This window comes from Leuresthes tenuis, unplaced genomic scaffold, assembly GCF_036924035.1.
Source record: "Leuresthes tenuis unplaced genomic scaffold, fLeuTen1.0.hap1 SCAF_18, whole genome shotgun sequence".
In the NCBI taxonomy this organism is placed as follows: Eukaryota; Metazoa; Chordata; class Actinopteri; order Atheriniformes; family Atherinopsidae; genus Leuresthes; species Leuresthes tenuis.
In genome coordinates this window covers 13,978,336-14,004,515 of record NW_027325372.1, presented here as the reverse complement: position 1 = coordinate 14,004,515, position 26,180 = coordinate 13,978,336, and the positions used below count along the sequence as shown (strand labels likewise).

The 26,180-nt window shown below is 40.0% G+C and overlaps 1 protein-coding gene across 1 annotated transcript; it reads left to right on the top strand.

Annotated features, from left to right (window-relative positions):
- Nucleotides 1–1,274: 1,274 nt before the first annotated feature.
- tinagl1 (tubulointerstitial nephritis antigen-like 1) lies at nucleotides 1,275–24,299 on the top strand. The gene is made up of 12 exons (XM_072370023.1): nucleotides 1,275–1,446; nucleotides 3,574–3,884; nucleotides 7,058–7,124; nucleotides 11,943–12,035; nucleotides 12,147–12,261; nucleotides 14,573–14,699; nucleotides 14,836–14,986; nucleotides 15,076–15,262; nucleotides 16,455–16,500; nucleotides 17,331–17,454; nucleotides 21,033–21,078; nucleotides 21,542–24,299. Exons 2-12 carry the CDS (start codon nucleotides 3,581–3,583, stop codon nucleotides 21,707–21,709), a joined length of 1,428 nt encoding a protein of 475 aa, XP_072226124.1. The 5' UTR covers nucleotides 1,275–1,446; nucleotides 3,574–3,580; the 3' UTR covers nucleotides 21,710–24,299.
- The last annotated feature ends 1,881 nt before the right edge of the window (nucleotides 24,300–26,180 follow it).

Genomic DNA, 26,180 nt, shown 5'->3' with positions numbered 1-26,180 from the left:
GGATCGAAAAGATCAAAGTGTTTATTTGACACACTTATCTTATTCTATTTTGTGGTTTTCCAATACTACGCAGTGATGAAAAGGACACTAGGCCTCTTAATAACATTACAAATATATTAAGTTCTAGTGATGAAAAGGAAATAAATCATACTGACAGAGTGGTACCTTTATGTGGTCAGTGTTGTTTTCTGCTCTAAATTTCTGCCCACCCTGTCTAACACCCTGCTGTTTTCCAGTTATTGATTCAGCCTTTAGCTTATTGATCAAGCCAGGTGGGGGGTTCGAGGCACAGCTGTGTCTTTGAGCACCACCATGTCACTCTCCCGGATCCCCCATTCGTGTCAAGCAGAAGATGGTTGAAACTAATTTTGTGCAGCCACCTTTTCAGCTTGATTCACATGATTACAAGATGGTTATCAACGTAACTCTTGGCAGAGACACTAAAAAAAAAAAAAATCTGAAAAAAAGAACAATGTGTGGGATTAACTATTTATGACTTTGGTCATACTTGTATTATGTCTGAGATTATAATGTATCTCTGCCTCATCAAAGGATGAAAACACTCAGTATCAGCTTTCAAGTTTAAAGTTGCACATTGCTGCTTATAGATACAATGAATGAATGTTCAAATGAATTGAACATGTTGTTTTCACAGATTTAGTAAATTTAAATTCTGTTCAGCTCAGAAAGAAGATGTTACAAAACAGAGGCTAATGATTTAAACAGATTCAGATTCGACTAAAGGAACACGCAGAAAAATATATTCATAATCATTTTTACACTCTCTGACTCTCTCTCTGTCTTTCTCTCTCTCTCTCTCTCTCTCTCTCTAACGCCTGCCAAAACTTCAGCTCCGGAGATTTGTTTGTAAGTTTCTAGAAACTGCAAGATCTTCCACAGTCCGTCCCATGATTTCCTGGCCAACTGAGGTAAAGTTATGCAACCTGCGTCCAGGAGGAGGAGCAGGAGGTCAGTAGTGCTCGTCATAGCCTCTACCTCAAGTACGAATGACTCTGCTTGGGAAAAACTAAAGATAGTGGAGGAGAAAGTCAAGGCTGAGAGTGAAAGAATCATTAAAGAGAAACTGTGAGAGAAACGGTTATCTGAATATAGATGTGTCTGAGTGCATTTCACTCTGACGGTTCCAGTATGATAAGAAGAGGAAAAGCAGTGTGTGAGAGACAGAGGGAGCAGGAATCAGGGAAGCAGGGGACAGGCCAGAGAGTGGAGGGGGGTCGGGGGAGTGGTTAGCTGAGCTGCCTGCCTGTATATAGAGAAGGCACAGTCTGACAGAGTAGATCCTTTGAGAGCGTGAGGAACAGAGAAGGGAGACTGACCTTTTAGACAGACTCTCGCTACCTGTGAACGACTCCCTGAGCAACACATCAACAAGGCTCTACAGTTTTCTGTTGGATTACAAAACCAGGATTTCTCTTTCATTCTGAGGTAAAAACACAAGTTTTTCTTGTCTTTGCTCTTCAACAGCAACCCTCTTTTTATGATAAATTCCAGGCAGGTGCAGCCTGACTGTCATCATGGCTCACATTGTTCTCAAGTTACTTTAAACATCTTTCTGAGTTTCAGGAAACATATAAGCACACTTTTGAAGCTGATAAACTCTTTTCTCCTTTAATCTCTTGATTTGAATTATCACTTTATTACATATTAATCAAGTCTTTGCTGTTGTGGCACATTCAACGTCTGCCTGTGGGATTGCTGGGCACAATATTCAAGATGTTGTCAGCAGAATGAAGAATATGAGTGGGAAACTGGGGAGATTTTTTCCCCAGAAGGTTATTGGGCACAGTGAGCGTGTCGCTTGTCCTCTTGTGTAACTACACAGAAAGAAGTAATCCTTCATTCACCTGTTGTAGTACGAGCCTCATTAGAAAGCTGAAATTCACAATGAATGCTCTCCACTACCTTCGCTGGAGCTAAACAGAAAATAGTAAAGGCCTGTATGACTCAGAGGGAAATGGAGCTGGAAGGGCTTTTATAGAGATACACTGAGCATAGAAGGAATTATCTAGAGGGTGGTGCAGAGCTGTCGAAAAGTTCATCTGTGCTAAGGAAAGTGAAAGAGTGACATGCACTAGCAGGGGTAGTTAAAGGTTTGGTGCACCTAAGTTACCATATAAAGTTTAGCTTCTCATCTGTAATTTGTTACTGTGAAGTTAAATTAGTTTATTTGATAGCTTTTAACATAACTGAAATCACTAGGATAAATGATGGGAAATATTACATTAGAAAATCAGTATGCTCTTGTAAACCTTCCTAACCTTCCAAGCTTTTCCCATATTGTTACCATCAGTTTCTTAAAAAAAACACAAAGGTGCTTTTAAATCTAAACTACACTTGTTTAGTGTCACGTCTGTGGTGCTGAAGCTGTGATGAAAGTCCATTTGTGTCTCAACTGCTATCCTGTGATGTGAGCATATTTGTTTTCTGAGGGTTCATCTGTCCTGTAGCTGCAGTGCTAGATCAGTAGCTTGGCTTCAGCTGTCCTGAGCCCCGATGGCCCATATGGCACCTTCTGTTATACAAGACAAATGAGCTGAAAAATTAATTTTTTATTGATTAAAAAGAAAAATCTTAACGCCCTAAGATAATTTCTCCTGGACATTATAAGTTGTTATGTAAGATTGAGTCTCACAAGATATTTTTGCTTAGAATATGGACCAAAGTTTAAAAAAAAGTCTTTCTGTAGAAGAAAACAGTCATGTTATGTTGCAGCAAACTGAAGAATAATACTTATTTGTGGAGATTGTAGCTGCCTTACAGGAACTAAGATGCTCTGCATACAGAGGCTAAAGTACTTGATCATCGCTGACAGTTTGACCTGAAGGCCGCAGCAGCTCTGTAAGCAGTCTGGTGGGTGTTTTATTGCACTCCTGCTTAGAGTCAGCCACAACAAAACACTTGTGTAAAGGAGGGGACCTGCCCATCCCATGATGCCATATGCTTTTGTGTGCATCTGTGTGTGCGTGTGTGTGCATATGAGTGTGTGTTTGTTTCAACTAAAGGCGCAGTCATGCAGAAAACAGCACAGCACAGATCTTTTCCGGAGCCTCACTTTTTTGCGTTTGTGTTCATTGTGAGCAGAGATCTAATTGGAAAATATACAAGACCAATACACAAATACAAATAACGATTCAAATGGATGATAATTTGACCTTTGGTAAGCCTGAAGTTGAGAGTGACAACATGCCCACACAGGGACACTGTACCTTGGTGTTGAATGAATGATGTGACAGTTAAAACAGAAACACACTTATATACAGTATTAAGAGGGAATATAGGCTCTGACAAGACACTTGCAATGACCCCGTCACTCATCATCCAACCCATTTAAGGCCCACAGTATTTCTGTCCTTAAAAGGTTGCTTCCATTCTCTTTCTTTCTGAGTGTATTTTCATATTTAGCCACTGTTTATCTTGGCTGCTTAAAAGGAAAGTAGGGAAGATAAATTGAGAAGCAGACGAGTCTGTTTTAATAATATGTGCTTTTCAAAGACAAATAAAATAATGTTTGCCCATAAAACTCTAATATCTGATCTCCACTTCCCGTCGCAGATTGATCATGAGGCTCATCCTGTTGACTGTGCTGGTGCTGCTGATGATGGTGGAAGAGGGCACCGCAGACAGAATCTTGTCCAGAAGAACCAAGAGGGAGCTTGCAAGCCCACTGCATGTTGGCGGCATCAGAGACCCATATGGTTCATACTGCCAGAGGAGAGGAGGCTGCTGTCCAGGCAGAAACGACCAGTGCACAGTGCCTTACTTGGACACAATCTGCTACTGTGACTTGTTCTGCAACCGCACCATCTCTGACTGCTGCCCCGACTTCTGGAGCCATTGTCTGGGCATTCAGCCACCTTTCATTGGTATGTACTGTAAGGGTAAAAATGTGTTTAACATAACACATGCAAGCGCTTTAAGGGCTACTTTGTTGACTGCTGAAAATGATTAACTGTTACATACCTGCGTTGTTTTGTATGTTTTTATTCAGGGAAGGCGCTGTGTCACAATTACTGTTTTGGGGAGTGAAGAAACTTCCATCAGTATCTGAAAATGACATAGCAACAACAATGGGAAGATACAAACACTCTCAGGGAGCAGTGTGGCTGCTGTTGCTGCATGTTTTGGTTATGATGCCGTATCAGCCTGATCTCACAGAAAACACGTAAAAAGAGCACAGTCTCTTTAACACCAAATTATGTGGTGGTGGCATCCCATCTGCTGAAATTACAGTCTGGCAGCACAGAAACAATGCCAGAAGACAATCAGTTGGCATTGTCATGTCCATTGCTTAATTGAGGTAGTATAACTACCACAAAAGCCCAAATTTGAGGGTTGGAGGGCATGTTGCTGAAGCAGCACAATTAAAAGACTATTAACCAAAACACCCTGGTTGATTCCTGGATGGAGCAATTACAGTAAAATATAGCACACTTTTGAAGCTGATAAGCTCAAAAGTGAGTGTTCTTCATACTTCAGTGTATAGTTACTTTAGTTTTGGGGAAGATTTTACTGGAAGTTTCTTATTGTATCTCTCAGACTGTGTTTGGTTTAGACCACCCTCCTCCCAAAAGTGACCCGATGGGTTGTTTGTTCACCCATAATTAGTCTTTATTGACTATGAGAGCAAATGCTTTAGAGGTGTCAAAATTACCTCCATTAAAATTACTTTGGTGTAGTTGAAGGAATTTATTTTTTTAAGACTCGAACCAAGTAGTCTTGATTTCTATAACTAAGCAAGTAATGAAATGCAATCAGATAGTGGCAAAGACATTTCAATAATGTGTTGTCATGTTATTGACTGAACATAACCCAGCAGTGAAAAAAACAGTGTTCATATCTGGATATCAACTTATTTTCCATTAGAACAATGCATGTAATCGCACCATTCATCCACCCACCCGCCTGCCTCTCATTTAACCTTTTTCAATGGAAACTGTCAGTTGTTAAGGGTTATGAACTAATGACCGACTCTAGATTCGGGGACTTGTTGGTGAGGTTAGGTTTTGGCAAAAAAAAAGAAAAGGTTAGGTTTAGGAGTTTATAGGGTTTGGGCAGCTTATTCTACTCCTCTATGAACCCTGGTCCCCTTGGTGAACTAGCTTATTGCATTCTGTGGTTCTGTAATTTTTACACATTACAGTGCCTCACTCAAGAAAAATGATGCTAAGAGATCATGCATTTTCCCTGGGCCGGGGTAGAAATAGCTTTTAGTTAGTGGCCACAATTAAGAGCTCCAGATGGTCCTATAAGGAACTTGTTTCATTACTTTGAAAGTAAAATTAAAAAGAAAATAAAGTTGTGATACCAAGGTGCACCTTTGTGATGAATGCCTCATATGATTAAAGTATTTTTGATGCCGGTCTGATTATATTACAAATAGTTTTTGTTCTTTCTTAAAATATTTGAAAATCATGTCTCAAAGAAGCTATTTTAACAACTTCATTTCTTTAAAACAATCGTACAACTTAGCTTTAGAGTTAAAGTGTGACCAAAAGCATTGACTAATGAAGAAAAAGGAGATTGAGGAATTATAGTTACAATACACAATAGTTAATCTGACAAGTAAAGGCTTTAAAAAGGTACAAATAGCTGGTAAAATATTAAGGTCCATCTGGGGCTCAGCCAAGTAAATAGGACTAAGCTCCTCTAAGAATAAAACTTCATTTATTCTCTCTGATCTCCACACAAGCCATAAGTAGACAAGATTGAACAATTTTCCCCTTAGATACAAAACTGATCACTTGACCACAGTCAGACTCATATGTATATCGTCATTGTCTCAATGCGGAGGTGTAAAATGTACCAGTGAGAGCAAAGGGCGTCACGACCAGAGAGCAGAGTAGGTAACAGTAGGCTTTTTATTAACCCAGACACTGCAAGGAAGGAGGGACCAGTGGAGGTCAGGAGAAAGAATGTGGGCTATGTGGAGGGTGGAGAGACAGACAATGGGAGGTAGGGGGGTCTATGCAGGTATGTGTTCTCCGGTCGACAAGGCGGGGGACTTGGAAGGTGTGACACACATGCATGTGCACATATCCCCCACCGCATCCAACCTGGATAAAGCTATGTCACTTCAGAAGACAGTACATGACAGAGCTTAACAATAGGCCATTCCTCTTAATTGCAGACTTCATTTGTTCCGATTGTGTCACTCCTTCACACCTTTATATTGAATCACGTTGGGGAAGTAGAGTTTAGTCTATACATTCTTTCTGTATCAATGTGTAATCTGTTGTTTGTCGATGCTCTGAAGTAAGCGAGATATGACAGACTGAGTTAGAAAGCTGTTAAGTTGAAGACGGTTGTCAAAGGGCCTCAGTTATAAATCACACCATAAGCTCAGGGCCTAACGCCAACCGACTGTAAATTCTCAGCCAGCTCATGCCTTAAATTCCACATGGAATCACCACTGACACCCCCCTTCAACTGTAAAGCAGGCGGCAGATAAAACTCATTGTAAATTGTAACTTCAAGTGGAAGAGGTGACATTCATTCAAAAGGAATGCTGAGGTGATTTCACTGCCGTCATTTCATTGTTTGTGAAAATACTGAGATGACTTTATCTTGACTTTCAGCTCGGAAACATGTACACATGCCTTGATGTCAAATTATTTATGTAATAAGGGGGGGGGTTCCCTCTATCTGAGTTGATGTGGTGAAGTGGAGTGTAAGCTGGTTAAAGCATGACCACAGCAAAAGAAGCCTGGGAAGGGAGGAAAGAAGCTAACACTACATTCCTACCCTGGATTACTGGAGCGCAGAGCTCCTTAGAGCTGACATAATCTGTGTGTAGGTGTGTGTGTGTGTGTGTGTGTCAAAGAAGCACACAAGCAAGTAACTATTAACAATTTCGATATGATTACAAGTTTGTTTGCATTATATTAGGTGTGAGTGTTGTATATAGTATTACTCTGTATGTTTGTATATCTATATTTGAAGCTGTACCTAGATTTCTTTGAGTTTAGTGGCAGGATCCTTTGTGTTAAGCCACATCAGACCCATGTGTGTTAAAGTACCCCTCTTTGTCTGTTCTCAGGTGTCTGTGAAAGAAACGGGAACAGGTTCTTTACAGGGCAGACGTACAAGGAGAACTGCAATTTATGGTATGCAAACCCCTCTTTCTTCATTCATTTCTGTTTCAGCCACATAAATCCTACACCTTATTCCTAAATGTCCCCTTAAGTAGCTTAAGTTTGAACATTTTCCTCCACCATCTAATTGATTTGTTTTCCATGTGCTCCGTTTCTGCTTGTGCAAACGTTTCATATGGAAAACAAACAGGGGGAAGACTGCATTTTTAAAACGAGGATACACCATTACAACATCCCGCGTGTATAACATTTCTCTGAATTCCTCCCTGACTCACTGCCGTACTTGGTACTCTTGAAACCTGTGGGATTTGCACAGTTTGAAAACAAATTGTGCGGGTTGCAAAATGTCTGTGTTTGCGCTCAGCATGTGTTTCAAATAAGAAACCCACGACTGGCTTTACGAAGTAATGTTTACTTTTCATATTCAAATTTTAGAGAAAAAGTTTCTCTGATTGCATGAACCCAGCACACACTCACACACACACACACACACACACACACTTACAAACACCCACTGTCCCTCCTCACTTGCACTTCCTCAACTGTTTGTCTTTACTCCACCATTTCCATGTAAGTTGTTTAAAATGCCTATTGGAACTGCACCAGTATAGATGAAACAATTAGGATTGAGTTTAATGCCATTTAGCTGCCTTGGTTTCAGGGCTGTGGTATCATGCAGGCTGGCTCGCTGTCAGGGTGGTTTAGCATGACACAATGAGACATAAACAGGACAAACATTCATTTAAGCCTTTAAGAAGGAAATAAAGGACTTTAAACAGACAATATTTTACCCTCACTTTACAAATGCCATGTAACTTCTAAGCTGAAACTCTTTTTTTAATGTAAAATGAGGCCAATCCATGACTAGCCACCTTATTTGTTCTTTAAAGCCAACAAAAAATGCCTTTAAAAGTGCCTTAAAGGAATATTTTGATGCTTTCGAGATGGGCTCGTGTGAAGTACACCTTTTGTCACTTTTGCAACAGATGATTATTTACTTTGTCACTACATTATCTTATCTAATATCCATGTTGCAACATGGCTATTCTGCACTCTGTGATGCAGTAGTGAGGACAAGGTGTAGAAAAAAATCACAAATTATCTCGTGCACTCCATCCCCTGTTAAGGTTTGAGTTACTTTAGATGGCAAAAATGTAATGTTTTCATAGATACAAGGCTTTAATGACAGATATTACTATTCAGTATTATTCTATTCGAGTATCCCTCTTGAGCTCCACACTCGTCAGAATATAATGACTGCTGGTTCTATCAGCTTCAGCAGTGGCTCTTGTCGGGTAAACATGTTCACGCAAAATGAAAAAACAAAAACATTTCAGTAGGAAAAATAGTAACAGCATAACTGGAAATTAATCACCACTGGCCTCTTGAGAAAATTTCTCAATCTTGTAGCATGGTTATGTTGCTAAAAGTGTTTTTATGTCTCCAAATGAGTGACATGGCAAATTTGATCGTAATTGAAGCAGTTTTCCTGTTTAGTTTACTTTGATGTAGATAAAAACACACTTCAATCAGTGCACAAAAAGGAGCCTGGATCCTGGAACACAATGCTGCTCTGTTCTTGTTTTGACTCTTTGTGTGTGTCTTTTTGATAATGTTGATTTATTCTCCCAGTTCCGTGATTCTTGAGGATAGATTTACAAACATTTCTAAACTTTATGACACTGGCAAGGAGTTAAGAGTTACTAAAAACAATATTTTCAATTAACTCTGAGTGACAGCAAAATGTTTTTTCTTTAATCTTGGTGACATTTCACATGCTTAGGGCATCCAGGTCCACATGGGTGTTGTCATTTTTCTGCATGATATGGATAGGAGTGAAGGGAGGAGCAGTGGTTGGAATAGGATGAGTCAGTGTAGGCAGGAAGAGAGAAAATCTGAATTTATCACCTGTCTTTGACTATCGTATCTCACATCTGTGTCATGATGCTCCTCAAAGTCACAGTATTTGTGTGAGCATGCATTCACATGTCTCTCATGTTGAATTAACATGCATTCATTTACATCTACATTGTTTTGGATACATTTTCATTTTGGATAAGTTTCTCGTACAGTTGCTCTAAGATGCAAGATTTAGAACAGCTCGTCAAAAACATACAAAACTCAAAATGAAAATAAACCTCTTGAAACACATTAAAAAAGAAAGCATGACATATGATATATAAATATATACAAATATATAGATAAACACACAAAAGAATGTTTTTAGTTAAGTTCTGCTTTGTCAAAAGACTTTGCTTCTTTAGAATTATCCTTCCTGTTTTGTGAAATGTTGTCATACTCTCAGAAACACCACTACATCTTTCTGTTTTGTTTTTGATCCTGAATCCATGTGCTCCATTTTGTTGTTTATATGGTTGTTTTTATAGTAATTGATTGCAATCGATTGCAGATGAATCATTTATTGTGTTGAGTGTTCGGCATGATGACAGTTGAAAATGAATAGGTTTGAAAGACATGTTTTTTCAAACACATCTGCTGTGTGGTAAAAGTACCCTCCGGTGTTCCAGGTCATATTAGAAGGCAGTATGTGCATACTAACAAACAAAAGGTTCTTATGTAAATGCTTTCTCACAAGTGCCTGCTGTAGCAGCATACATAGGCACTTGAAAAAATTCCCAACTTTGGCAAAGTGGGAGATGAACACTCCCCTTTCGTACTCCTACTCTCTGCACTTATTATTGTGCCAAATCAGCGTCCTCCCAGCTTTACAGGGTGGAGAGCAGAACTTCCGCTTTGAGTCAACAGGCAGTTCTCCTCCATCTGCCTCCAAAGTGCCTCATTAGCAGAGGCCGAGACCTTGCATGCTCTTATCTGTTTCTCCCATTAACCAATTTCAACAGAACACGGAGAGCCTAGCATATGTGCCAACAATATATAGCACCTACTCAAAAATGTACCTCAGCATTCATTATCTGTCTCTTCAGTACAAATAAGGCCTGAAACAACTCATCTCTAGACACAACACAACCTGAACAAGCATGAGGAGTCAAAGCAGTGGTTCTGCAAACGGGTTTGTGTAAATAAACACAACAATGTGTGGCAGCCTTTTGTTGCTTTAATGTGATTTCCAGCTGAGGCCTTTTCCTCCCTGATAACATCGCTATCTGCCCCGAACTATCTGAAACGTAGCACCTCCTACTTGTACCAAGAATCTGAACAGCCTGAAGGTGCAACTATCTGCACTTTGATTTGGCAGCAGCTCGGCACTGACAGCTTGTTGTCTGATTGGACAACAGCCAATGTCAGTTTGGACTGTCTAAGCTGTTGAAGATGGCGCAGATATGTGAACACACACAAACATTTCTCTACAGTCACTGCTCAGGGTGGTGAGACACTGCACCTCATGTCAACAAGCTGTTTGTGTATGTTCACTCTTAGGGTTTCTGTCTTGAACAGGGAGTATGTCACTGGGAATGTTAAATACGGCTTCCCACTGTTTCTTCAGCACTCATATTTTATTTTCACTCATGCACCATCTCCATAAATCTGTTGTTAAGCGTGTCCCTGTGTGCCCAGTGCTCTTACTGTGTGAGCGTGCAGCTGTTTTTGACCTCCTGGCTTTGTGCTGCTTGCCTCTACTCCTGCTGAAGGCAGGAAGAGGGAAAAGGTCATTGTTGCTTTCCTTTAATCAAACTTTTTCAGCTGGTCCTAGCGGGATGCTGAACAGATACCTGCTGGCATTAGATTTACTAGTGTGAATATATTTATGTGAAGTTGTGCAGTTGAGCATTGTATTTGCACATGTGCCCGAGACACCCAGCCGGAAATGAGATGCAGCTGCAGAATACAGTTTGAGATGTGATACACTCTATAGGCTTCTGTGTGACTAACAGGGAATTTGACCCCTCTCATCACTGTGAGAGTTTAATATTTGTCTTGGGCATGTCTCATGAAGAACAGACAGCCTTTTGTAGGCAATAATGGAATGGTATATTTTATTTTAAATGAAATAATTCATTTGTAAGTTTAGAAGATTTTGATTGGACAGTAAATGTTGCTCAGGTGTTTCACTAATACCATTAAGCATGAGGCTGGACTGAAGTCAGGTGTGTGCGTGCTTTTTGTCAATGCCTCACCCGAGTGAGTCAGCCGTGTGGTTCAGTTTCTGTCACGTACAGTTTTCCTGAACAGCGCTGAAGCATTTATTACAGTTCCATATTTCAGAAAGATGTAAAGCATTTTTTGCTTTATTACATTTGTTTGAAGGGGTTAGTAAGTAGGAATTTCTGTGTTTAGATCACTGAAAAAATGTGTAAATGATAATACAGAAATACAGATCAGAGCTATATTGCAAAGTTTCATGGAAATAAGAAAGAGGTATATAATGATTAAAGAATGTTACTTTGACATGCTTGTTTATAAAAAGCCCCTGCATTCTATTGTTATATTGTTGCCAGTACTAGCTGAAGATCGTATGGCCTTTTTCACTACTAAAGTGCAGACATACACTCCTATAGAGTGAGTCATCAGCAAGTAGATTATTTTAGAGCTTTCTCAAACTAAAACTCTGTGCGTCATCATCCAGTTGCTATCTTGCTATCTTATGTCTAAAAATGGTACAGTGCTCTGCAGCCTAAAGTCCCCTTGAACCTTTCAGTCTTTCTCTCATTTTTTCCAGTCTTTTGTTGACATTTTTCTCTGATTTTGGAGTTCCACCAAGCCTCTGCATGCCATACTGGTCTCTGATGGGGTCTTTCTTTTATAGCAGCTGACTTTAAGGGCCTCAACAACAATATGAAAATTGAGGATGTTTCTGCGTAGCTGCTACTGCACTCTAATGGCCACTTCTCTTGTTTTGTCATCTTGTAGCACATGCGGGACCACCGGGCGCTGGGAGTGTGAGCAGAATGCTTGTCTGATTGAGTCTGATACTATCCATAGTGTCAACAGAGGAAACTATGGGTAAGGAACAGACACTCACAAAGCATCATGTCACTGGCAGAGTTTAAGAGTTTACTGTCAGACATTCATGGATATCAAACTTTTTCTTCATGTCATTCTTTCTGCTTTAAGGTGGAAAGCAGCTAACTATAGTCAGTTCTACGGCATGACTTTGGATGAAGGCATCCGCTACCGCCTAGGCACACAGAGACCCTCCAGAATGATTATGAACATGAATGAGCTACAGGTACAGGAAAGCCTTCATTCTTGTATATAAACTTTGGATTTCAGGGACTCTGGTGGCTAAAGATGTCCGTGTCGGTACATTTTAAAAGTCGCATACTGTCACATGACGTTTGACATATGCTCTTCTTACAGTATGAAGGTACAAAATTTAGGCTTGTTTTCCACAACTTTCAGATTTTAGTTTTAAGAAATTCCTCCTCAAATTTGAAATAAGAATAATTTTTTTTTAAATAACATAACAGCGTATTTGCAAATAGAGTTGCATGAATGTTTGACTGCTTATGCAGCTATAATTCCCTACAATAAAATGTTCGTAGGTAAAACTATTAATACGAATTGTTCAATAAAGCAAAAATTACAGGATACAGTACACATACTTGTTTCTAAAATGAACAATACTGAGATGGATCAAATGACCTTATGTCTTTTAGTTACGGTGTTACGAGTTGATTTCAGGCCCCGATGGTAAATCTCTTGTTTCTTTATTTACCAACCGGTGATTATACAATGACAAGAAACACAACATGAATATCCAAAGAGCGTTATTGAAATTGTTGTTAATTTTATGAACATGAATTTCAAGTCTTTTTTAAAGCAGGATGGTCTTTATTTTGTTATTAGGGTAAAATAGATGATTAAGCATGGTATGCTTAAAGATGTGGCCTCCTTGATTGACCTAAAAAAAATCCATGATGGGACTGGCCAAAAAACATCTTTATTTTATTTTTATTTATATATTTTTTTTCATTTATTCTTTTTTTTTTTTTGGCTACCAGGACAACCAAGGAAAACTGTCTTTAACATGCAGTCCATGGTAACATGTGAGCCAGGAAAACGTGAGCCAAGGGTGGGGTGGGGGGTTTTGGGCTCATGAAGTTTAATCAACAGGTGAGAATGTAAACAAAAAGGTGTACTTGCTTCAGCTGAGTTGTGACTTTTCATTTCTTCACAAGCTGCTGCATACTTTCTGTGAATTTGTAAGGTGTGATGAGGGTTTTTTAAAACGCATTACAAGTGAATGCTGATCAAAACACATTCACTTAATTATGGTGGCTTGTCGGTATGTGATAGTGGCTCCGTCTGGAGCCTCAGCCTGCAACGATAGGCTCAATCTTTGTTTGCATTTTACCCAGACAGATTACATAAGACGGAACCAAAACATCGGACAAAGAAGATGAGGGGTGGTATGGTGGCTGCTTGCAGAATAAAGATCAACCTTCAGTCTACACACCTCCCCTCCTCAATCCATCATCCGTCATTCCCCACCCAAAACGAGGCTTTCCTCCATTATCAGCGTGTCCCTACCTGTGCCACAAACATGAACATCGTCTGTTCAGACTACCCCCCCCTCCCTTTTTTATAGACTGCTTTGTAAAAGATGTAAAACAGTGATTTTATGGATACATTTATTTAAGAACCCACTTCCACACAAACACACATGCCACCTTATTTTTGCATCATTGTGACTCCTTTATTCACACAAGGTGCTTTTTGGACGTCAACCCTGCAGAATTACAACTCTAGGGGCCAGCAGCCCATAGTTATTCATCAGGTGGCAGTCTGTCCTCTGAATACCTCACTATTAATATGTGGAATGCAGCGCAGGCAGTCTGGGTCTTTGTGAGAAAGAGGGAAGTCAGTTATACAGAAGTGTGTGCTCTATTATCACACATCACTGGCAGATTAGGAGGGCATCCAACCTGAAGTGCAGATTAATAGACGGAGCATGTCTGGCATCTGAGAATTTCCTGCAAGTGAATGTGCACTAGGCTGCCCAGCAAATGCAATCAAATGTACACTGATGTAACCGCACATTGGTTTAACAGAGAGGATTGGGATCAAAGGTTCTCATTTGACCCTGGGCCAAATGGCCCTAACTGCCTTTGAAGAAATACTTCTATTGTCGAGCTGATTAGGAGACTTATGTAATCCGCCTGTGTTCCAAAGTGCCCATACAAAGTTGTTCAAAAGTATTTTATTTGCTGTCTCTACTCTGAATGCACAATGATAACACAAGTGGCTATGACCTCATTGTTGTTGTCTTTTTTTTCAAATTATGTGCGTGATTATTTCACAGGAATATATTTTTGCTTTATGTAGAGGAGTGTGCTCTAAAATGATTAACCAATTATGTTAGTAATTTCTATTTGGCAGTTTTATCCACTGGTAAAAGGTAAAATTCCCTCCACAAATTCAAAGGTGTGGCAGTCAACAGGATCTCAAAAACTGTGCAGGGAAGAAAAATCTCAAATCAACCACAGAAGACTGTAAAAAACAAACAAAAAAAACCTCTCATTCTGTCTTTCATACAGATGAATATGAATCCTCAGACTGAACGTCTGCCGCTCTACTTCAACTCAGTAGAGAAGTGGCCAGGAAAAATTCATGAACCGCTGGATCAGGGCAACTGTGCTGCTTCCTGGGCTTTCTCAACTGCAGGTGGGTCCAAAAGAGAATCCACTTTGAGGGGAAGTTGCAGGAGCAAAAAGTGTCAGAAAGATTAAGAATCATAATGTCTTATTCTCTTCCCTTTCTGGCTCTGCTCCATTTTAATATATTCTCTCCTGTTCATTAGCTGTGGCATCAGACAGAATATCCATCCAATCAATGGGTCACATGACTCCTCAGCTGTCACCCCAAAATCTCATCTCCTGTGACACACGCAATCAGGGTGGCTGTGTTGGAGGACGCATAGATGGAGCCTGGTGGTATCTTCGGCGTCGTGGGTAAACACCTCCTTTTTTTACGCTCAAGATTACCATTGCGGCATGCAAATAAACGCCTGAAGATTCACACCTTTCTATCTGTCTAACAGAGTCGTGACGGAGGACTGTTACCCATTCCAGCCTCCAGAGCAAACGCCAGCAGACGGCGGACGCTGCATGATGCAGAGTCGATCAGTTGGCCGGGGGAAGAGACAAGCCACGCAGCGCTGCCCCAACTCTTACAACCACCACAATGACATCTATCAGTCCACGCCGCCATACAGACTCTCATCCAATGTAAGTATTGGACGAACACCAACAAAACAAACACATGCACTGCCAGACACAAGAGGCGTAAATGCATTCATGAACATCTACTGACAGGCGTTATCATGCACACAGCTCCCCACATCAGCTAAATATTCAACCGGCACAACATTTTGCACATTAAGCCTGCAGTAAGTACTGAGTTAATGTAAGCTTCCTGTGCTTTTTCATCACTTCCTCACACTGTGCACACAATGTATCTCATGTGTTGTAAGTGTTTAAGCAGACTTTTAGCATGCATACTTGATTCACCATGAATGAACACAGGAATGTGCAGAATTAATCTGAATACGCAGGGAAAGCGTATGGGTTCTTCTCTTAATTCAGGACTGTATTATAATTATTTAAACAATTCTAATGATTTGTAAGTATCTGCCTTGAAAGATACTGGAAAAAAAAAAGTAATGAGTAAATAATACCAAACTACAGACTGCACTTTAGAAATCTGTGTCCATAATCATGATCTGCTGTCCTCTAAGACTCAGAAGTGTATCTGAAATCTGATTTGTTTATGTTTTATCAAATGACTCCAGTGATTCTACCAGTAATCGACTCATATTGAGCCACAATAATGTATTTTTAGTAAGCTAGAACAGCCATAACGACATAAGCATGGGAGTTCATCATATTATGAAAGCAGTACAGTTATTACCAGTGAATGAGAGGTATGATAAAAAAAAGAGAGAAATGACTCTATTTGGTTATGGTTATCTAAAGATAAGAAAGTGTTGAAAGACTATAGAATTTATTTTCAAGTTAATAAAAATTAAGTACGAAAAAAGTATGGTACTGGCTTGTAAAATTCACTCAAACTGCCTCAGAAGCTGTCTCTGCATTCTGCTGCGTTCATCTCCACTGAGCTGCAGCCAACATGTGGTTTTATCAGCCAGTATCCGTCAGCAGTAAATGGCAGCTAATGCCACTCAAAATTATTACAGCCTGTTGTTTCTGTCTCTTGATAGCCTGTGAAGTCAATAAGGAAGGCATTAAGACGAGCAGGCCCTGCTGAACTCAACCTTATTATCTGATTTTTAACATCCAGGCGGAGTAGATGGGGGTGGGTGGGGGTTGTTTTGATCCTGTTTATTTCACTGACATGTAATGATCTGTCTGTCTTGCTGTCTTTTGCCTGTAAATGGTTTCCATTTCATTTCTCTCTTAGGAAAATGAGATTATGAAGGAGATCATGGATAATGGCCCTGTGCAAGGTAAGGAGATGCCTTGATGTATGTGCAGTAACCATCTAAATACTCTAATTTCAAAATTAGCTTCTTTATGAGTTTGACTTTTTTTAAACAACTCCAATGATGTCATGTTTGACCCTCTCATTCTAATGCTTTTGTCCGGGGTTTCAACCCTGACCCCAGTCACCTGGTCACAAATGATGGGCTTTCATGTAAGTGGGGTTGAACTGACTTTCCTTTACAAGCCCGCCTCACTGTCTGCTGCTCATCTGGACCACTGTCAATTACACTCAGTGGAGTCACATGTGTGTGCGTGTGTGTGTGTGGGTGTGAGCACTATGAGCTTGTGCCAGCTTCTTCTAGTATTGTTCAACAGGAAGACTCACTGGCTTCAAATCAAGTTTCCTTTTTTCGATACAAAGTCACATGAGATGTATGAGGGTGGGTGTGTGTGTGCGTGTGTTAGCGTGTGAATATGAACTCTCAGCCATTGTGAGTGTTGATGAGAGTGGAGGTCCACGCAGTGTTCTTAGACAGGGAAAACTGTATTTAGTGCAAGTTAATCAAAGACGAAGCCTCTGGCATAGAAAAGTCCCTTCAATGTTACGGTGTGTAGCTCTCTCTCTCACACACATACATGCATTCACACACACTCAGACCTGTCCTGGAAAGTTTTGAATTTATGTCATGGGATTGCCTTATTGCTTTTAGATTAATCAATGCTTTGATAAGATTTTTTATCTCGCCCCTCTACAATAGATCCAAGAAACAATAGCCCTACTGTGTGTGTGTGTGTCTGTGTATTAGCAGCTTATACCTGCCAACTAATTCTCAATGCTTGTTTGTTCTTGCAGCTATTATGGAGGTCCATGAAGATTTCTTTGTCTATAAGAGTGGAATCTACAAACACACTGACGTCAGCTTAACCAAACAGCCACAGTACCGCAAACATGGCACACACTCCGTCAGGATCGTTGGGTAAGATCCTGTATTCAGTATCAGTCCATATCGGGTCTGTTTTGCCCAGTTTTGTGAGCTTAGTCACAACGTGTTTGATTGTACAAAAGTGATTAGGCTCAACATAAACATGCCGGATTTTGAGAGTTTCCGTATTTGTGTTTAAGCATGAAAGCTTGTTCTCCATTGGATTTATCGACAGGGAGAACACATACCATGTCAAACAAACTGAACGGTGTCTGGAGAAAATCCTTCCTCTTTTTACTGAAAAAAAAAAAATCTTCATGTGTCTGTTTTCACTGTTTCTTCGTGCTCACCAGATGCCTCAGTGGTGATAAAGGATGAATCAAGGCTTTATAGAGTAGCTGCTGGTATTAGGTTTGGTTTGATTCAAATCTCCACATGCACGTGTGTTTGCACACAGCCAAGAGTGAACATGTGAATAAGCTTCCCCTCCCAGACTATTGCCCTGGGAGACACGCCTTGGCTCCACTCTTTCATCTACCCCAGACAGAGCCCCCCCCTTCCCCCATGTAGGAACTCTGGCGACCACAAAAATGCAGGCAGGTAGACGGCCGACACACCTGGAATTGCGCACCCCCACCCTCTGTCTCGTATTATTCCTTGTCCTCCCACTTTCCAGCCCCATCTCTTCCCGCTCTGTTGTGTCTCCAACATCTCACTTCATCTGGCTGTCTGCTTCGCTTCCCCCTTTTTTTTTCTTCTCTCCGAGTCCAAACCAAAATACACTCGCTATCACTTTTGACTATCCCCAGACAGACAGGTAGTTGCCTGATGCTGTTTCATGTGCTGTCTCGGAGGACACTAAGTGGTCAGGCGAGGTTCTGACCTGTGAAGTGTCATAAACAATATTTTTATCTTTAAATATGTGACAGGGTTGGTCTCTGCGGTTCATCGTGCTGGTTTAGACTTGTGTCTGTCGTCACATTGATATGTTGCTACTCACAAGTGTCACAGCTACCTCGCAATGAATGTCACATTGGTCAAGGAATTTGTGTTTTGTATTTAGGCATCAGTCTGTGACCTGGCCCTGACCTGGGCAGAGTCAGAGTCAGGTCACACGGACAGTTTCTGGAAAAAAAAACACCTCCATATGTGCGCGTTTAGCATGAGGACCGAAGCAGCTCCTCTACTTTTATCTGGTTAACCATCGACAGAACAAAACATGCTCATAAGCTACTTTCATCGACACTTTCTGTTTGTTTCATGGCATTTAATTTCATAACTTGACATCATGTAAAGACATGTAAAGGATCAAAACATTTTGCTGGTTTAATTCACATGTCTTGTACAAACAAATGTCACATGTTTGTTCACCATGCATAAACGAAAACTTCTTGTGTGTGCACACACAGCTTCACTTGCTTTGTGAGGCAGCTAGATGTTCCTTCAGGTGTAGAAGATGACATTTACATGATCATTTATCTTGCAAGTTTCTAAGTTATGGATAGAGTGTATTAGAGGAGAATTTGGGCACCGATACATTATCAATTTCCTTGAGGACCATTCATTGTATTACCTTTAATATCAGAAGAGCCCCTTCAGGTCTCAAGCCCAAATATGAAATTTCACTTATTTCTCCTCAGTATTGGTGCACCGGCATTTATTTAATTTATCGGTTCCAGCTGTCATTGGCTGGGCTGTAAACATGTTAACGTCAGGTTGGACTCGCTCATTTTTGCAAGGTTTGCCGAATTTGGGGGTTTAAAAGTAAAGACAATTTGTTTATTCTTTTATTAGCATCCATTTACAGACAAAAGCAGCTCAGATGGATGCTCAAAAACTGACAGACTACAGACATGAAAACATGCGATGAACCTATTTTGCTACCAGATGGTTTAACAGATCACACAACCAGTCATGCTTTGCTGATATGTTTGGTTTGGTTTCACTCCTGAGAAATGGTGACAGACATAGTTCAATTATTTTCTGAAAGCGCCAACCTTTTCATAAACTGACCTTCTCCCACCAATAACTCGTCAGCCTTTAATGCCCAGGGTTGCCTTACAGACTCCAAGAAAAGTCATATTTCAGTGTCTGAAATAGATACCATGAGATAGCAGACCATTAATATGTGCTGCTGAAATCCCTGTGACAAGATTTGTGACCATAAATAAAATTTAACATTAATTCATACAATAACAAATCATTAAAGTCAACCAACTCTGTAGTTATTTAAAGTGTGAGATGATGAGAGATAATTCTGAGGAGGGTGATTCTCTGTATTGCCGAATGTTTTGCTTCCTCCAGCTTCTGATGCTGTGATTCCTCACAACTCTTGATGAGTGGATGTAGCAGTGATACGGGTTTACACAGAGGAGGTGGTGCTGAGCCGAGGAGGGTGCTGTGTTTTGAGCTCCAACCTGTTAGTCACAGACATCAATGTGTTTACATAGGTCAAATCCCATAGCTGTGCGTTCCTTTAAGCCCAGGGTCTGGGAAAGTTTGTGGAAAGAGTATTGAGATCCACTGTGGTGGAAAGGGCATTGTCTGGCTCGCTGATCCTCACTGCACCGGACAGATAGAGGGGGATCAATCCCCGGAGAGGAGGTCAGGGGTGGGATGAGGGGTGTTGGGCAAGGGACGGGATCGTGGGCACAACAGTATGCCCATCATTGTCTCCTACAGCAAGTGAGCTTATTGGGGGCCTGATAAGAGATCAGCAGTGTTCTGACTCTGTCTGGTTCTGTCTATACCAATAAATATGCTGGCAAGCCTGCATACAGGATTCTTTTTCTTTGGGCTTTTTCAGAAGCTTTGTTGTTTATATAGCTGTTTTTGAAGTGTCTGTTCTTGGTCACTGTGACGTTTGGCTCCACTCAAGGACTCAAGAAAAACTTACTCACTGATGGAGGGCTGGTTGACAGAAACGGAGACCATCCAGTCTATTTCCCAGCATTCCTTTCCCTTATAAAAAGATAACAAGCGATTGGGCACTGGAAGTCTCTTGGGCCTGGAGTGCAAAAACAGGATGGGAATTGGCTTTGGGAGAATGTTTTGATCATGACTAGCACAGACAGCAGAGACTGGTTGCAGCTAAGCTAAGACCAAAGTGCATGGCATGATGGGAATTTGTGGGCATTTGCCAAGGTTTCTTGAGAACAAATCTGCTGGCAAGCAAGAGAAGTAAGGATGCGGTTCTCTTTCAATAGTGTTTGAATATGTTTATAAATGTTTTGTCCTGTATTGATGTTGGTAGACTAAGGTGGTGTTCCCTTTCTAGCAGCCTATCTTCTCCTTCCTGTTTAATATCTGGAGGGTGGAAGTGGCAGAAGGAAATGGGGAATTCTGTGTTCCTTAGTTTTGAATACTGTAGGAATGCAATAAGGCGGTGTCCAGCTATAAATACTTTGTTTTCAGGATGTTGAAAGCTATTTTCTAGCACCGTAACACCACTCATAACCCTTAGTGCTTTTTCTATTAATAACACAAAGTGTTTGTGCGGGGAATATATTTCTGACAAGTGTCGTTTGAAAGAATCCATACTTTTAAATAACTCTGTTATAAGAAACATCACAGCTGATTCTCTCTTCACTCTAATCTCATCTGATTCATTATCATTTCTGCTTTATGCACAGGTGGGGAGAAGACAGAGACTTTAATGGGACGCCAAGAAAATACTGGGTATGTCTAATTTTTTTACCAGTACAAAAAAATTAGTTTATTCTGCTTGCCCAACTCGACAAGCATGTTAAAAAAACAATACTGACTTATTCTTCCTTAGGATTCTCAATACATTAGTGATTCAATTTTTATTTGAAAACTTAACAAGTGCATTATCTGGAGGATCGAACTATTTTGTATCACCACAATTACACCTTTTTTTGTAAAACTGACACTGTAAAATGTAAATTAAAAACAATGCAATGATTTGCAAAATCTAAATAAATAAAAAAACAACATTTCATTCATAATAGAAGATAGAAAACATATAAAACATGTTGTTGCCGTCAAATTTAACATGACCCGATATTTGTCATGACTTCCTTTGGGATTGGGATTTTTAAAAAAACTTTATTTTGGAGCAATGCAACTTTTTTTCCGTTTGATTTTAACTGACAAGTTGTCTGATGAATTTTATGTCCAGCTTGCTGCTAACTCCTGGGGGAAGAACTGGGGAGAGAATGGCTTCTTCCGCATCGCTCGGGGGGACAATGAATGCGAGATTGAAACATTTGTGATTGGTGTGTGGGGAAGAATCACAATGGAAGACATGCACAATCATCATCACCAGCATCGTCGCCGACAGATTTAAAGACACTGCAGATGTTACAAACCCCACAGTGACCTTTGATTTTTTCCCTACTTTGGTTGGTTTAGTCAACGCAGAAGATAACCTCACAGAAAGTCTCATCACATCTCTTCACCTACAAGGCTGGCAGAGGGACAGCCACAAAATCAACCGCAGAGCCTTCGCTTATTACACCTCAATTCATGCTGGGCATCTATACAACCCCCTCTTTCCACCTTCTCCACCATTTTAACTGTATAACCCCCACCCACCCCTCTTTTACTGTCAGTCAGAATTTGTTGCACCAAAAAACAAAGAAAAACTAAGCTAAAGCTCTTTCACTTTGCCTCACATTCAGGCACCTCAGGTACCTACAGCTTCAAAGATCACACTTCCCAGAATCCTGAGAAGGATTTCTGATAGAACGAGTTCATGTCAAAGATGGGTGATGATAGAGAGAGACGCTCAGTCTGATCCTTTTATACTGTAGTCTTTCCTAGCTCTAAATCTATCAATCAGATGGACCATTTACTAGTGGAAAGGTTTGGAAAAGTGGAAATCTGAGAGCCAAATTTTTCGACGTCCAACCCTTTCAGAGAGACACAACCTGCTGAACAGTGTAACCCGATAATATATCATAGATGACCTTCTGACATCTACCTGCCGTCTTTGCAAAGGCGAAGTTTTACCTGTACCCTCAGCTTATAGAGGACACCTGTGCAGAGTTTCTTACATATTTCAGTAAAAATATAGCTTGTGAGACTGGAAACACAAGGCAAAATAGTGTAGTGCCATATTACAAATAGAAATTCTCTTAATACCAAAAGACTTCAACCCCCACCCACCCCCATCTACTCTGCCTGGATGTTACAAATCAGCTCTTTTTTTACATGTCTACAATGTAGCAGACACTGTCAGTAGATGTCATAATATTAGCTACTCACATATCATTAGCTCTTGGCTGCAGGTGAAAAAGAATGCGACGTATAGAAGTCTCTGCAAGTAATGATAAAGACAGAAATAAAAGCCATGCTGCCACGCCCAATCCCAAGATTTAACATTGTATCACCGATCCGTTTGAGAGGTTGAAAAGACTGTAAAGCCTTAATGAAACAGAGCTGACCACTGTAAAAGGAAGTATGTATAGTCGTCTTAATTTACTCTGTTCTGTGTACACTGTTATAATTTGAGTTGAAGATTTTATTTTTGTTGCAGTTATGTTTTAAAGTTATATTTTACTATGTGTTTTAGATGTAAGGTGTGTAGAAACCTTCATAACATCTTTTCTGCTTAGTTGTTAGTGTTTTAACGCATTGACGAGGATGAGAGTTGGGATACTGCTGCTGCTAATGTCCAGTCTGTGCCACAATATTTGTCTTTAAGCGTTTGTAATGAACGTCGGTAGCCACTTCTAACGAACAAATATTCAATTCAAATGGGCTGCAAAAGAGCTGTATGAATAATTTTTTCTTCTTTTTTGTTGTTTTAAAAAGGTGCTTTTTAACATGTTCCCCAAGTCCCATGCAGATCTTTGCTAGACTATCATGTTTTTTTCAGATGTCTTCATTTTAGTTCAGCCTCACTTGAAAAGGAAAACTCAGTTTGTTATTACCACGTATCTTAGATTATACCCCGGCCCGCTTCAGTTATGGCTTCAAAAGAATTTTTCATTTCTCTGTCATCATGTCTTGTGATCTTTAAGGCCTTTCCACCGTTTCCTTCAGGCGTGATGAGGCAGAAAGATATAAAAGCAAAGAAAAATGTCTGCATGGACAAGCAATGTGCAATGTGGTGCAGAGGCTAGAGATTACTGGAGCAGCTGCTGCACATCTTGCATGCGATGTCCTGAATCTTTGCTTCTATTTTTAAGTAAGCAAAGGAAGAAACAAATCAACAGCAGCCAGTCAACACAAAGTTCACAAAATATTTACAGTAATAAACGATTGGAAAATGGGAGATTGAGCTCCTTTTACAGAAGAGAGAGAGATATGCTGCTGTCAATCTGCTCTTAGCTTCTTTGCAACAAAGAGGAAAGTCAACTAGACAAAAAAATAAGAAAATAAATAGTTGTTTTATTATTTTACTGTGTTGTAGTCCTCACTGCTGGTGCTACCATTCTGAAACAGGTCGCCGAAGTGGTGTGGAAGCAAAAACAATGTAAAAGGCCTGAAATGGAAACGAAAGCTGGATTTTTTTTCTGCTGACATCTTACTCTCATACAAGTTAAAGCACATTAAGGTTCATTGTTGTCTTTGATCTAAATAACATAAAGAACAAAGCAAGAAAATATTTTAGCATCCTTAAGTTGCTGACCAAGAATGGGACCAATTACACCTGTTTTACTTAGGATTCCCTTCAAATTGAACAAATCGAACAGAAACCCCTCAAGATCTGCAGCAGACATCCACTCAAACATTGTGTATTTAGTGTAAAATGAACCACTTTATATTCACTCGTGTAGGCTTTATTTATGACAAGATGTGTAAATTATATACTTTTATTTTTCTTTGTTATCATGTGCAATGTGTCATTATCTCTGTCTCTTGTATGGTGTGTGCAAAACACAATGCCATGTTAGTGTTCACTTCCACAATAAAGTCTTTCCAAAACCAGACTCATGTCACTGGCACCTAGAATATTAGTTTAATGCGTTCAAACAAAGAGAAATGATCCAGAGGAAAGTTATGTGTGCATGAATGGATTTTGGTAGTGAGCAGCAGCGTGAGGGACGGGGCGCTGGGTGATCAGAATAGTCGGGTGGGATGAGGGCAGTTTTTATAAGGTCCTGCTGTGTCAGCGTCCTTTCCATCACCGAGAGCAATAACTCTGGCCATTAATCAGTGGCAGAGGACGTGAATATGCATCAAGGATTGTAAATGCATTTAAATGTCGCAAAGATTTGACTTTAATTACACGCTGCATCCCGTTTAATTACAAGCAAATGATCTGACCATTAGGGCGAAGAAGTTCAAAAGTATTTAGGGAATCAATAGTGTGTGAGTGTGATTTCATTGAGGTGGAAAGTATATAAAAATGTTTATTCATATATTTATCTTATTCCTATTCCTTTAAATTTATTGTGCTGTAAGAACAGGGTATTAGTGTGTTTTGAATATCTTCGCCTCGGTGTGTGAATCTGTGAGTGAAAATCTGTGAAACAAATAACAGGTCTACAATTAGCCATCTGGGGCTAGTCTTCACACAATCAGCAGGGTCTGTCAGTGAAGACTGCCAGATGTTCTCTCTGACAGCAACTAAAATGTGGATGCAGACCTGCTGTTTTCAGCACAGACACTTGGAGGGGTGGCCATTACCTTGCATTCCTGTGTTGAATCACTCACCTATAAAACTACTTATTAAGCTGTGAGTGCCTGCCTATATGCTGGTCAGCTTCTGTTCATTACTAATGTGTACCTTTACACACTACGTTTCTGTGTCAAACACATCTGTCTCCCGTCCTCTAGCTCCCTCTTTACAACCAATTTTTAATAACTCTTTGAGTTTGCATTCAACTGGATGAATAAAGATTTTTTTAGTGATAGAAAACATACTTGAAAGATAATAAACAATATTTTTCTTAAATTAGTCAATGAATCCATTTATTGTTGTGGATTTATACAATGGATGCCTGGTCTTTTATCTCTCTGATGTATAGTGATGGTACAGAAAAGATATTAAAATCACTTCCACTCTGTATAACCTCTATTACTTCAATCAGAATGAAAGCCTTACAAAATGATAAAAAACCAACATCTAACTAATACATTTTATGGCAGATGTCTTGTATGTTCTTAACAAAGCGACCTTTGAGCCTACTTTGTAGTTGATTAATTGTTATTTCATTGTCACATGAGTTTCAAATACAGATAAATGACGAATATTTGGTTCAAGCCAAGTTCAGTATGTATATATGTAGAGATTGTAGAGGGCCGACCTGATCAAATTCCCATTTTGCTGTGTCAAGTAAAAAAGTTCCTAAAATCGGTGTGGTGATATTTGTAAGCACCAAAATCTGCTATTTCTAATTCGTCTCTCTTTTTGCAGTTTATAGGTTTTATTTTGATTTGATTCATCATTTAATTGATTGATTGATTTTCCATAGCTACTGCATCTTATTCAGGGTGGCACAGGGGCTGTAGTCTATCCCAGCTGCCGATGGGCGAGATGCAGGAAAGATTGCCAGGGTTTCATCGTTTATCAAATTCTAAATTCAAAACCAATACACTAAAAGCTACAGCTGAGGTGGAACTATTGTACTCTTAAATGTAAGTTAGACCATGTCTACTCCAACATAAAATATGGCTACAAGACTGTAACCTGTCCCTACTTAGGGCCGTAAGATCACCTCTCCCTACTCCGGTTCCCCATATACACCCCCCTCAGAAGAACCTAAATGATTACAGGTCCATTGCACACACAAACTAGTTCTACCTCATATCAAAGTCTGTCTCCCTTTCACATCACACCCTCACCAGTCTGCGTACAAAGCTAACAG

Bases quoted from the DNA above. Each gene is read 5' to 3' on its own strand.
- tinagl1 (XM_072370023.1), top strand. From the start codon at position 3,581: ATGAGGCTCATCCTGTTGACTGTGCTGGTGCTGCTGATGATGGTGGAA. The intron at 15,263-16,454 runs GTAAGTATTGGA...TTTCTCTCTTAG, and splicing joins CATACAGACTCTCATCCAAT to GAAAATGAGATTATGAAGGA. The intron at 16,501-17,330 runs GTAAGGAGATGC...TTGTTCTTGCAG, and splicing joins GGATAATGGCCCTGTGCAAG to CTATTATGGAGGTCCATGAA.